A 14,147-nucleotide genomic window follows, 5' to 3' on the forward strand; every position below is an offset into this window, starting at 1 on the left:
TTATTTGGGGCCAGGAGGTCTCTGGTGGACCAGTGTCCTGAACTCGGCTCTCCTACCTCAGAGGCTCAGGCCTGGCACCCGGGCGGAGCACCAAGACCTTGTCAGCCACATGGCTCAGAAGAAAAGGGAGGGAAAAAAAAGAAAGAGAGAGAGAGGGAGGGAGGGAGTGAGGGAGGAAGGGAGGGAGGGAGGAGGAAAAATAAAATAAAGTTATTAAAATAAAAATATATTATTTTTTAAAAAGTAACAAAAGAAAAGAAAGAAAGAAGAGAGCAACCAAACCAAAAAACAAATCCACCAATGATAACAAGTGCTAAAAACTATACTAAAAAACAACAACAAAAAAAATACCGGACAGACAGAACCCTAGGACACATGGTAAAATCAAAGCTATACAGACAAAATCACACAAAGAAGCATAGACATACACACTCACAAAAGGAGAAAAAGGGAAAATATGTATATTAAAAAAAATAAAGGAAGAGAGCAACCAAATCAATAAACAAATCTCCCAATGATAATAAGCTCTAAATACTAAACTAAGATAAACATAAAACCGAAAACAACTTAGATGCAGAAAGCAAACCCCAAGTCTACAGTTGCTCCCAAAGTCCACCACCTCAGTTTTGGGATGATTCATTGTCTACTCAGGTATTCCACAGATGCAGGTACATCAAATTGATTGTGGAGATTTAATCCTCTGCCCCTGAGGCTGCTAGGAGAGTTTTCCCTTTCTCTTCTTTGTTCGCACAGCTCCTGGGGTTCAGCTTTGGATTCGGCCCCGCCTCTGCATGTAGGTTGCCTGAGGGCGTCTGTTCTTCACCCAGACAGGAGGGGGTTAAAGGAGCAGCGGATTAGGGGGCTTTGGCTCACTCAGACCGGGGAGGGGAGGGGTACAGAATGCGGGGCGAGCCTGCAGCAGCAGAGGCCGGTGTGACGTTGCACCAGCCTGAGGCGTGCCGTGCGTTCTCCTGGGGAAGTTGTCCCTGGATCACGGGACCCTGGTAGTGTCAGGCTGCACAGGTTCCCGGGAGGGGAGGTGTGGATAGTGACCTGTGCTTGCAACAGGCTTCTTGGGGGCTGCAGCAGCAGCCTTAGCATCTCATGCCCGTCTCTGGGGTCCGCGCTGTTAGCTGCAGCTCACGCCCATCTCTGGAGCTCATTTAGGCGGTGCTCTGAATCCCCTCTCCTCGTGCACCCCAAAACAATGGTCTCTTGCCTCTTAGGCAGGTCCAGACTTTTTCCCAGACTCCCTCCCGGCTAGCTGTGGCGCACTAGCCCCCTTCAGGCTGTGTTCAGGTAGCCAAGCCCAGTCCCCTCCCTGGGGTCTGGACTTCAAAGCCCGAGCCTCAGCTCCCAGTCCCCGCCTGCCCCGGTGGGTGAGCATACAAGCCTCTCAGACTGGTGAGTGCTGGTCGGCAGCGATCCTCTGTGCGGGAATCTCTCTGCTTTGCCCTCTGCACCTGCGCTCTCCTCCGTGGCTCCAAAGCTTCCCCCTGCCCACCCACCATCTCCACCAGTGAAGGGGCTTCCTAGTGTGTGGAAACGTCTTCTCCTTCACAGCTCCCTCCCAGAGGTGCAGGTCCCGTCCCTATTCTTTTGTCTCTGTTTTTCTTTTTTCTTTTGCCCTACCCAGGTACGTGGGGAGTTTCTTGCCTTTGGGAAGTCTGAGGTCTTCTGCCAGTGTTCAGTAGGTGTTCTGTAGGAGCTGGTCCTCACATAGATGTATTTTTAATGTATTTTTGGGGAGGAAGGTGATCTCCACATCTTACTCCACCATTTTGAAGCTATCTCCACTAAAGCAGTTTTCACAGTGATTTTTCCCATTGACATTCCCACCAGATGTGTTGAAATGTGAGTTTCTTTTGATGCATAGTCTTACCAAATTTGGCAAACTTTGCCAATCTTATGGTTTAAAATTTTTTTCATTATGATCTTAATTTGCATTTCCCTGTTTACTTATAAGGAAAAGCAGCTTTACTGTTTGTTTGCCATTCTGTTTCCTCTTTTATGAAATGCGTGCCCACACGTGCTGCTATTTTTCTATTGTTTGTCATTTTCTCGTACCTTCATAGGAATGAATCTTGGAGGAGGAATGTGAGTGGACAATATAGCACACTAGGCCCTTGGGATTATCTAGTCCATCAAACTGCCAGAAGCAAGAGTCCATTGTAAATTTTACATAAATTTTACGTAAATTTTACGTAAATCTTAAAATTCTCTCCCATCTTTCTGCTGTATAGGGTTTTATCGGTTCCCATAAAGAGCAGGTGTTGAAGGTTTACTACTTGCCTGGAGTACCTGAGATCTTTCAAAGGAGCTTCCAGATACAGATTGCCCACTTGGACCCAGAAAATATTACTCTGAGTGGAGAGGGAATCTTTCCCCAAATCTGCGTCGATCTCCCCAGGAACCTCAAAGGTACTTCTGCCCTCTATAGTATTTCCCCACTGGATGACAAGATGTGTTTTAGCTGCTTATTATAAGGTTGATGGCAACTCGCATTATTTGTTTGGCAGTCGTCACAGGTTCCCTTTTGTGTTATTCCTGAATTGCAAAAAACATCAAGAGTTGAAATTGACTTGGTGACCTGAGATGAGTAAGACAAGATAGGGTCCATGGTAGTTCCAAATTAAGACCCCTGGCCAATTTTGCCATCATTAAATTACTTAAAGAGGGATCAGGACATTGTACTTCCAAAAACCTTTTCCTCCATCGCATGTTCCTTCCAGCTGCACTCTCTCACTGAGTTGTCACTCACAGATGGCCGTTGAGAAGGCAAAGGCTGATTGTACTGCAAGGAATACAGTTCTCAAAATATCAATATAAACTGTACAGAAAGGCAGCTAAGGTTCCAACCCCTTATGCTGGCAGTACAGTTTGGAGGCTAATTTAGACTTATCAATTGTCTGCCCACATCCTTAGCCAAGGCTTTTCTGGGTAACATCTGCACCCAGAGCCATCCCTCTGTATCAGAGTATTTCTGTCTTGGCAGATCCTGAAGCTCAACCCAGCAGCTCTTTTATAGCCACAGACTGACTCTGGCTCTTTCTTCCTGACATGGACTACAGGATGAAGAGTCAAGAGAAACTTCTCACTCTTCTTCATGAACCCTCTTCAAGCTCTTTGAAATCTACATTCCCTAAGCAGCTTCAGACTAAGCCCTCCCACCTCAGCCTTTCCTCCTACCCCACTCCCCAAAGTCACTAACTCACCTGTTGATGGTCATGCATTAAATCCTAATTGTCCGCTCCCTGATAATATGAACACAAATATTAATAAATCGAAGACCATGTTACACTCTAGTATCTAGAGTTCCAGCCAGCCGGAGGTTAGTCCAGCTCTACGTATAATTGTCAAGAAGAAAAGCCTTTGCCACACGGTTGAAAACTGGGTGCCCAGCTGGCCTCATGATGGCGGTAGACATGTTTGCCCAATACAGGGCTTTAAAATAATTTAAATCTGAATACTAGTTGGGTCTTCTGTACTCCAGTTCACCACAGTCCAAGCACTTCCTATGGTTTCATAGAAGGCACTTTAATTACTTTGCTTACCTTGCCCCTCAAGCATTTGAATTTGCGCTGGCTTACTGGTGAACTGGTGAAATCTCTCTCCCCGTTGCCCAGCCTGCCTGATTCAGGGGACTGTAGCTTATTTAGTCGTAGTTAAAGCAACTTGAACCAAATATATTCTTTTTAACAGAGAATTAATGAACATGAAGACCAACCTAAAGGGTGACCATCCATCTGGGTTTGTCCAGCATGGAGGGGTTTCCCAAGTGGTGCAGCCATCGGTGCTAGAACTGGGAAAGTATCAAGTAGGCTGGGATCCAGTTGGTCACCCTATGAGCGGCTCAGGATGTTACTGTCATTAAGTTCTTGAGAAGCAGTTGGTAGCCCACTAAAGCATAATCTCATAAAACTCAGTGAGTTCTCTTTTACAAATTCTACTCATTCACAAGTTATCCTCTGAAGCAGAGAAAACATGGCAGGCTAAGTTTCACAAAGTTCACTTCCCTTCTCACTTTATTTACCTTGAGCTTAGAGTCTGTGTTTTAGGCATAATTCATATATTTCTAGCCATTCAGATTTCCTTCTCCTTCCAACCCCCACAGGATGTGAGAAGTATGAAATCTTCTTAAATCAGGCCAGAAAAAACCTAGAAAAAACCAAAAATGAAATGTTTGACTACTTAGAGAGACCTGAGGAAGTGCCTGAGGATGAATCTTCTGAGGTAAGATTGGCTTCACTCTGCACAGGAAGTAGATTCACAGGAAGCTGCAAAAAAATGTTTTTCCCAGTGGTAACATCTTGCATAACTATAGAACAGTATCAAAACCAGGAAATTGACATTGGTACAAGCCATAGAGCTTATTCAGGTTTCATCAGTTTTCTATGTACTCGTGGGTCTATCTCTGCATGTCTGCATGTCTCTGTATGTATGCATATCTGCGTCTGTGTGTGGTTCTAATCCAGTTTTTTCACGTGTAGCTTTGTGTATCCACCGCCACAATTGAGATACAGAAGTGTTCCATCTCCGTAAGTATCCCTTGTGCTCACTGGGGAAATAGAATTATAAGCAAAAATCTCTTTCCAACCCACAAAATCTCTCCACAAAGGTGGAAGAGAAAGAATCCAACTTTATCATTGGTAAGCATTAAAGCAGAAAGTGTTCCGTGTCTCTGTCAGTCTGCTAGGAGATTGCAAAGACAGAAAGAAATCTCAGTCTTTCATAGAGCCAAGCAGATACATACAACCTATTATATACATGTTCTCAAGGTAAACAGTAACTAGTCCTTAAGTAAAAACTATAACTAGTCCTCAAGTAAGAGGACTTGACAGCACCATTTGTCACACTTGGTTCATGCTAAATTCACATCGTAATTGGGGTGACCATCTGTGTTAGCTAATTGGCTTTACCCAAAGGGAAAACAAACCTTTTGTGTTTTTATGACAGGGCCCTCTGAAGTTGAGCTCCTATCCTCCCACAGAAATGGCGGGATAGGAGATGGGGCTCTATCTTCCTTGATGATGACATGTCAAAGAGATGGTTCCCAGGTCCTTAAGAAAGATGTTCCTGGGTTGTGAAGCTGATAAAAAGTCTTAGCCTATGAAAAGATTTATATATATTTCCAAGAGACAGAGAAAGATCTTACAAGTTTTCTTGAAAATGAAGCTGGAAGAAGTCTCTACCCTTATTTTCAACAGGGAGAATTGAGCCTCTTTTTTTTTTGCCACACCTCATGGCTTACAGGATCTCAGTCCCTGACCAGGGATTGAACCGGGACCGCAGCAGTGAAAGCCCGGAATCCTAACCACTAGGCCACCAGGGAACTCCCTTGAGTCTCTTATTTTTAATTTGTTTTTGCCTTTACATGCTTCTCCCTTATAGCCATCCCCAATCTCCCTACCCTTTTCCCCTGGCAGCCACTATAGTTCTCCATCTCTATAATCTTGTTATGAGTATAGAAGAGTTATGTAAATGGAATCATACAGTATGTAACCTTTTGAGATTTTTTTTTTCATTCAGCATAATGCCCTTGAGATCCATCAACATAAATAGTTCATTCCTTACTCCATTGCTCAGTAATACTCCATGGCACGGATGTACAGTTTGTTTAACCACCTTGAACCCCAACAAAACTTTTAACACCACAGATATACTGTATATCTATTTATTTACTGTGGCCCTTTGCAGGGCCACAAGCCATTGTAATAGCTAAGATTTTCTTACTCCTCCATGAAGCAACTTTCGCCCCCTTAGGGGTGGTTTTGCCCCCGTTGAGAATGCATGTTCTCAAAGAATTTGCTTACTTGCTCTTCTCTCTTGCTCCAGTTAAATGCTCAACTCCAGATGGAAGTAGAGCGGCTTATAGTCCAAGACTATGCCACAGAACATCAGAAATCAATTGTCCTTGGTTCCATGGACAACGTCTGCCATCCGAGTCACCGCAGACCGATCAAGTGAGCGCCCTTCCATGTCGTGTTTGTTTCAGAGTGTAGCAGAGCCAGTGGTGCCCTCCACCAGAGTGCTCCATGAATTAATGATTGACTATGTACGGATGAAATCCACTCGCCTTACATGTCTGCCGTTCTCTAGCAGCCAGCCAACCAGGCAGGTCTCTGCCTCTTAGTCAGAAACCTCCCACTTTGTCTAATAGATGGGCCGGTTTCAGGTCCTTAAGGACCAGCACTGAATGTGTTTAGAGATGATGGCTAAAGCAGCAATGTGGTCTTCTGGGGGAAGTGTCTTGTTCCTAGTCTCCATTCTGGAGAGTGGTGGTTCTCTACTCCAGAGAATAGAATTGTGCAGAGGAGATGGAAGAAAACCTCACACTCTTGCACATTTGGAAATGTGAGTGGTAAGAAGACCTTGTTAACTGTTTCAGAGTCCAGCTGCCAGAATATATCCTAGACTTTGGCTACATCATCCTTGGTGATGTCCGAACCCACATCATCAAGATCACCAACACCAGTCACTTCCCAGTGTCCTTCCATGCGGAAAAGCATGTCCTTCACGACACAGGTAACCAAGATGGAGACCCTTCCTATTGCACTCTGTCATTTCTAACACGATGCCCGTCTGTACTGTCCTGGAGTGCTTCTTCTGGGATCAGCTGAAAGCATTGTTGGGCCATTAATTGATACTTTGGGTGGTGGTCATCCTGCCTCCGACGGGCTGTATCTAGAGCAGCTCTTGATTGCTACTTCTCTTTTCCGCAAAGAAATTTTGTTTGTCTTGGTCCAGGCTTCAGTATTGAGCTAGATCGTGTGAAGAATCTGCCTTACTGTGAAACGGAAACATTTGAAGTGAGATTTGATGCACAAGGGGCCAGCCTTTCTGTTGGAAACAAAAAGGTCATTCTGCCCATCAAGGTAAGACGCATCACTAGGCCCAGCTGATCCTCCCCAGCTTCCAGCCCTGCTTGCTGATCAGCCCTGTGATGATCCAGTTACTATTTCAGAGCCGTGATTCTTTCTCCAATCCCATGCTACATGGTAACAACAATTTTATGCCCACTCTAGGTGGTTGGAGGGCCAACAGTTCACATCTGTCTCCAAGCCAAGGTGACCATTCCCAGTATGACACTGTCTTGTGGAAAAGTGGAGTTTGCCACAATTCAGTGTGGACAGTGCCTCGTGGAAACTATTCAGCTTTCCAATCACCTCCAAGTCCCTTGTGAATGGTTTATCCACACCCATAAGCAAGTTAGAAAGGTAAATGAATTGTGGCCCATTGTCCCCTTTCTTCCATCTCCATTTAAGTCAGATTTATAATTCTAATCCTTCACTCTCTTCATTTCACCCTTCTGCTCAAAGACTTTCAGCAACAACCATTGCCCCCTGAATAAAATGTAGGCCCTCAGCCCAGCACTCAAGGACTATCAGGCCATGCTATCTCGCGAATGTCGTATTTATCTTTGTGCCCCGGGTATCCACACATCCCCTGACACCTGGGAAGTAATCAGTAAACATAGATTGAGTGGGTGGAGGGTGGAGGCATTTTCCAAAGAAAATGGTCTAATTGTCTACTATTTATTTGCCAGCTGGAGAAACACATGCCAAAGTACTTAAGACGGAAACTATGTGCTGAATTCAAGCCAAAGACACGGATCTTTGAGATTCAGCCCACTTCTGGGGTCTTGGATCCTGGTGAGAGGTCCAACATGCAAGTGAAATTCATGCCCAAAGAAGAGGTAAGCTTTAAAGAAATGCAGTCTCATTCAGACTCTCTGGATCTCTTTGAGCTGTACTCGAAGTCCATGTTTGATTGGGTCTCCAGGGAAACTTTGAGTGACCTGTCCCTCACTATTCTGATTATGACATTCAGTGCTCTGATTCATGCAGGAGCTGTGTCCTGGTGGTTAGGAGCACCGGCTCTGGAATCAGCAGATCTATCTAACACTTTGACTTTTACCAACAGACCTGGCTTAGTGGCCTTCTGCCTCTGACTAAGAGGCTGCATGGCTTTGGGCAAATTATTCAGCCTCGCTAAACCTCAGTTTGCTCATAGATAAAATGAAAAATAATAATATCACATGTCCAAAATCCCTTATTGCAATTCCAAAATCCAATAAGTTCTAAAAACTGGGGGAAAAATTTTTTTAAGTTTCAGACCCAAACTCATTTGGCAGAAAAACCTATCTGAACTGACATGAGACTACTTAACCTTTATTTATTCCCCTTGGTTTGCAGACTCAAACACTGCAACTGCAGAAATATTAATGTGTTTGATTACAGGGGATACTGCTAAGGATACTATGTAACATAGGGTATATGCTCTGTGTTTACCTTTTTAAAACTCTGAATTTGAAAGCATCTGGCCCCTAGGGTTTCAGGTAAGAAACTATCAACCTGCAGTAGCTACCTCCTAAGGGTCATTTTGAAGATTAAATGAATTAATGTGAATAAAATGCATAGCATACTGCTCTGTATGTAGTGTCTCAGTATCTGTTTACTATTATCATCAGTAGTTGTGATAATAGTAAGTACTTTCTGGTAGACATACTCCCTGGGCCTCACAAGTGTTTCTTTTGCAAACACCATGAGCACAAAGCTACTCCTGACAAAGAATACAGTAAAAAAATAATAAAAATCCTAGAACCAGAGAGGATCTCAAGAGGTTACACTGTAAAGACTTTTGCTGAAAGCCTAAGGCATTTGGGAGATGTTTTTCTTTATTCTTTTAAAAGAAGAAATCGATGTGAGTTTTATAAAATACCCATGGTTAACTCCCGTTTTCCTGGTAACGGCTTTGAGGAAATGCTTCAGAATCTACAATGAGAAGAAAGAAAAGAGAATGACTTCATATCTGATTCTAAAATAGAGTCCCTGTTTCTGTCATTATCAAAATCTCCCCAGCCCTTTTAAAAGAAAAGAAAACTAATGTGTTTGTCATTCTTAGAGAGTCTTAAGACTGCCACCAGGTTTACTCAAGATTTTGGATGTTTTACTGAAAAAAATACCAGTAAATATAGTAAAAAAAAAAGATTTGTTTGGGCAGTTCCATAAGTGTTGAGTTAGCATTGGTCAAAATTAATAAAATGTTTCCACCAAATGGGATAGGAATTTTTTTAAGTAGCATTTTTTACTGAAGTATAGTTAATTTACAATGAATACATATATTTTTTTTCAGACTCTTTTCCATTGTAAGCTATTATAAGATATTGAGTATAGTTCCCTATGCTATACAGTAGGTCCTTATTGTTTACCTATTTTATATATAGTAGTGTGTATATATTAATCCCAAACTCCTCATTTATCTCTCCCCCCCCCCACCCCACTCTCCCCTTTGGTAACCATAAGTTTGTTTTCTATGTCTGAGGTTATTTCTGTTTTGTAAATAAGTTCACTTGTATCACTTTTTTAGATTCCACATATAAGCGATATCATATGATATTTGTCTTTCTCTATTTGGCTTACTTCACTTAGTATGATAATCTCTAGGTCCATCCATGTTGCTGCAAATGGTATTATTCCATTCTTTTTTACTCCATTGTACATATATACCACATCTTCTTTATCCATTCTTCTGTTGATGGACATTTAGGTTGCTTCCATCTGTTGGCTGTTGTAAACAGTACTTCTATGCACATTGAGGTGCATGTATCTTTTCAAATTAGAGTTTGGGAGAGAAATTTATTGGCCGTATACAAGGAACTGGTTAGCCTTGCAACCCATACAGTCCACACCTATATCCTCACCAGCATCAGCAGCACAGAGAAACACTGATGTCCACATTAACAACTCCTAGACATTATAACATGCGTTCAGAATACTTTGTGTTAGAAAACAAGATGAATGAAATGTTTTAGAAATATTTCCCTGGGACTTCCCTGGTGGTGTAGTGGTTAAGAATCCACCTGCCGGTGCAGGGAACATGGGTTCAATCCCTGGTCTGGGAAGATCTCACCTGCCATGGAGCAACTAAGCCCATGCAGCACAACTACTGAGCCTGTGCTCTAGAGCCCGTGAGCCACAACTACTGAGCCCACGCACCTAGAGCCAGTGCTCCGCAGCAAGAGAAGCCACCGCAATGAGAAGCCCATGCACCACAACGAAGAGTAGCCCCTGCTCATCGCTACTAGAGAAAGCCCACATGCAGCAACAAAGACCCAATGCAGCCAAAAAAAAAAAAGTAAGAAATATTTCCCTAAAAAGCAGTTAAAATATAGAAGTTTGGATCACATAAGGTGCTAAACCCATAACTATATAGAAAACCTTCTTAGCCAATAATTTGTTCTCTTACTATCTCCAACAACAGGTATTTTTCTGAACTTGTATCTATGTCCTTACACATTCTTTCCATCTGATTTTCCTTCCGTCTGAGCTAAGGTAGTTAAGAGCTCTCCAAATCGCTCAGCCAATCATGCTTTCCAAACCCAAGCCATGAGCCCAACAGTTTCAGAACAACCTGGGCATCTGGTTAAAACTACAGAATCCCCAGCCTTACCCTGCCCCTACCAAGTCAGGATCTCTAGGAATGGGCCTGTGAATATGCATTTTAATAGGTTCCTAAGTGAAACCAGATTAGAATAATTGGTGTCATTATCAACTGGTATTTGGATTGTAATTGTATCAGACGAACTGATTGCGCTAGCTGATCATCTCTGACTAGCTGCTTAACTGTATCTTTAAATAATGGAAATATGATCATTCAGATTCTCCAAGAAACAGACCTGGAGTCAAGAATTTGAGTGCAAGCAGATTATTTAGGAAGTGTAGGGAATACTGAAAGAGAAGTAGAAGGTGATAAGGAAAAGGAAGGCAGCTAATAGGGTGTGCGAGTGAGCCAGCTACCTTGGACACTGGACTGATTTATTGATTTATTTATTTTTGGCTGCGTTGGGTCTTTGTTGCTGCGTGCGGACTTTCTCTAGTTGTGGCTAGCGGGGGCTACTCTTCGTTGCGGCGCACAAGCTTCTCATTGTGGTGGCTTCTCTTGTTGCGGAGCACAGGCTCTAGTTGCACAGGCTTCAGTAGTTGTGGCATGTGGGCTCAATAGTTGTGGCTCACGGGCTCTAGAGCGCAGGCTAGGTAGTTGTGGCATATGGGCTTAGTTGCTCCACAGCATGTGGGATCTTCCCAGACCAGGGCTCAAACCTGTGTCCCCTGCATTGGCAGGCAGATTCTTAACCACTGTGCCACCAGGGAAGTCCTGGACACTGGATCTTAATCCCACTGGAAACTCGGAGAAAATATACAAAATGCACATTTCAGAATTATCCCTCTCAGGAGTCTTTATACAGTAACTCCTGAGAGTCGTTGGTTAAGGATTGTCCCCAGAAGGTGTTACTTCTCTGACACTTCTGCCTTGCCCTGCCCTACCCATGGGCAGCAGGGCCCATGAAATGAGAGCCCAGAGGTACAGACCCAGAGGTGCAGATAGGGGCAGTGGGACCTCTGAGCACATTGGAGGATCTGAGGGGTATGAGAGCAGCATTCACAGGACTGTGATGAAGCACTTGGTACAGTGCCTGGCATGCTAGATACCCAGTATTAACACTCTAATATAAATTGCTCTCATGCAATTTTATAGGAAAACTTTTCTCTCTTAATCTAAACAGGATCAATTTTGTCCCCCAGTGGTTATCCGTTTTACATGTCACATAACAGAAAAAAATTTAGTTGCTTGTTTTGTTTTTGTATTTTCCAGAAATTCTACAGCCAAACCTTGGTGTTCCAGATTGCCCAGAGTGCTCAAAAGCTTACCCTACTGGCACAGGGGCAAGGTCTAGAGCCATGCTTGGAATTTAGTCCCTCAGTTCTGGAGCTGGGGCCACTGCTGCCTTATGCACCTGGAGATGAGGCCGAGGTGGTGGTGAAGAATCCCTGCAACTTTCCCATTGAGTTTTACTCCTTAGAATTTGACCAGCAATATCTTGTAGAAGAGAAGGTGAGCAGAGACCAAAACCAAACTCCATTTTCCTACACATGCTGGGCCTTGCCAGGTACTCTTCTCTCTGCCTGGACAACTTCCTCCTCACCTTTGCTCCTTCTTCCTGTGAACCCTTCCCTGTCAATTTAAAGATCACTTTGCAGTCTTTCCTGACCTACTTCCCTTGCCCTAAGCAGAATTCATTCTTCTTTGTGATCTCATTATACATTTGAAACAACTAATTTAAAAACTAATACATGATCATGTTAAAATTCAAACAGTAAAGAATGTATGCCATAGTCATTATATTTGAAATGAGTTTCTTGTAGACAGCATATATTTGGGTCATCTTTTTTATACACTCTGGCAGTCTTTGCCTTTAATTGGTGTATTTAGACCATTTACATTTAATGTAATCACGTTAGGGCTTAAATCTGTCTTTTTTTTTTTTTTCCTATTTGCTCTGGCTTGTATATTTTACAATTGCTCCTCCTTGTCCATTTTTTTTAAACTTTATTCTTCAGAGCAGTTTTAGATTCACAGGAAAATTGAGGGGAAGATGCAGAGATTTTTCATATAACCCCTGCCCCCACACATGCATAGCCTCCACCATTATCAACATCCCTCACTGGAATGGTATAGTTTTTACAATTGATAAACCTATGTGACATCATAATCACCCAAAGTCCGTAGTTTACATTACAGTTCACTCTTGGTGCATTCTATGGGTTTAGACAAATGTATAACAACATGTAGCAATCATTATAGTGTCAAAGTATTTTCATTGCCCTAAATATCCTCTGTGCTCCACATATTCATCCCTCCCTCCTTCCAACCCCTGGCAACCATTAATCTTTTTTACTGTCTCTGTAGTTTTGCCTTTTCCAGAATGCCATATAGTTGGAATCATAGAGTATGTAGATGTTCAGATTGGCTTCTTTCACTTAGTAATATGCATCTAACGTTCCTCCATGTCTTTTCATGGCTTGATAGCTCATTTCTTTTTAGTGCTGAATGATATTCCATTGTCTGGAAATACCACAGTTTATTTATCCATTCACCTACTGAAAGACATCTTGGTTGTTTCCAAGTTTTGGCAATTATGAATAAAGCTGCTGTAAACATCTGTGTGCAGGTTTTTGTGTGAACATAAGTTTTCAACTCTTTAGGTAAATGCCAAGGAGTATGATTGCTGGATTCTATGGTAAGTGTATGTTTAGTTTTGTAAGAAACTGTCAAACTGTCTTCCAAAATGGTTGTAACATTTTGCATTCCTACTAGCAGTAAATGAGAGTTCCTGTTACTCCTTATCCTCACTAGCTTTTAATATTGTCAGGGTTTTGGATTTTGGCTGTTCTAATCGGTGTGTAGTGGTATCTCATTGTTGTTTTAAGTTGCATTTCCCTGAAGGCATATATAATGTGGAATATCCATTCATACGCCTATTTGCCATCTGTATATTTTCTTTGGTGAGGTATCTGTTAAGGTCTTTGGCCCAATTTTTAATCGAGTTATCTGTTTCCTTATTGTTGAGCTTTAAGAGTTCTTTACATATTTTGAATAATAGTCCTTTATCAGATGTGTCTTTTTCAAATATTTTCTCCCAGTCTGTGGCTTGTCTTTTCATTCTCTTGACATTATCTTTTGCAGAGCAGAAGTTTTTCATTTTAATGAAGTCCAGTTTATCAATTACTTTTTTCATAGACTGTGCCTTTGGAGTTGTGTCTAAAAAGTCATCACCATACTCTGGGTCATCTAAATTTTCTGTTATGCTATCTTCTAGAAATTTTATAGTTTTATGTTTTTTATTTAGGTCTACAATTCATTTGAGTTAATTTTTATGAAGATAAGATCCACTCAGATTTATTTTTTTGCCGGTGGATGTCCAATTCCAGCATCATTTGTTGAAAAAAACTCTTTGCTCCATTGTATTGCATTTGCTCCTTTAGGAAAGATCAGTTGACTATGTTTATTTCGGTCTATTTCTGGAATCTCTATTCTTTTCCATTGATCTATCCAGGTCCATTTTTACTGTCTCTACCCTGCTGTCCTACCTTGAGGCTGATCTGTATAAACTATGCCCTTATCTAATACCCTTAGTACCCTACTTTTTAGAAACTGCCTCTTACTTCCCTACTATGAGCAATAATGAAATTAGCTAAAAATCTCTTTTTACCTCTCCTCACCACCCTCTAATTTAAAATGATATTTCTTTACTTCCAGTTAATGCCTACTGGGTAATCATCTAATTTCCATCATTTAGTCTTAGT

The 14,147-nt window shown here is 42.1% G+C and overlaps 1 protein-coding gene across 1 annotated transcript in view; it reads left to right on the forward strand.

Annotated features, from left to right (window-relative positions):
* Nucleotides 1-14,147, forward strand: part of HYDIN (HYDIN axonemal central pair apparatus protein) — a 431,085-nt gene that overhangs the window by 301,850 nt on the left and 115,088 nt on the right. The window contains exons 30-37 of the mRNA XM_024735584.1: nt 2,244-2,421; nt 4,115-4,233; nt 5,836-5,963; nt 6,389-6,525; nt 6,748-6,875; nt 7,026-7,217; nt 7,547-7,696; nt 11,656-11,895. Of these exons, the coding sequence (XP_024591352.1) occupies nt 2,244-2,421; nt 4,115-4,233; nt 5,836-5,963; nt 6,389-6,525; nt 6,748-6,875; nt 7,026-7,217; nt 7,547-7,696; nt 11,656-11,895 (1,272 nt within the window). The remainder of the gene's footprint in view (nt 1-2,243; nt 2,422-4,114; nt 4,234-5,835; nt 5,964-6,388; nt 6,526-6,747; nt 6,876-7,025; nt 7,218-7,546; nt 7,697-11,655; nt 11,896-14,147) is intronic.

Source organism: Neophocaena asiaeorientalis, unplaced genomic scaffold (assembly GCF_003031525.2).
Source record: "Neophocaena asiaeorientalis asiaeorientalis breed wild unplaced genomic scaffold, Neophocaena_asiaeorientalis_V1.1 scaffold40, whole genome shotgun sequence".
NCBI lineage: Eukaryota > Metazoa > Chordata > Mammalia > Artiodactyla > Phocoenidae > Neophocaena > Neophocaena asiaeorientalis.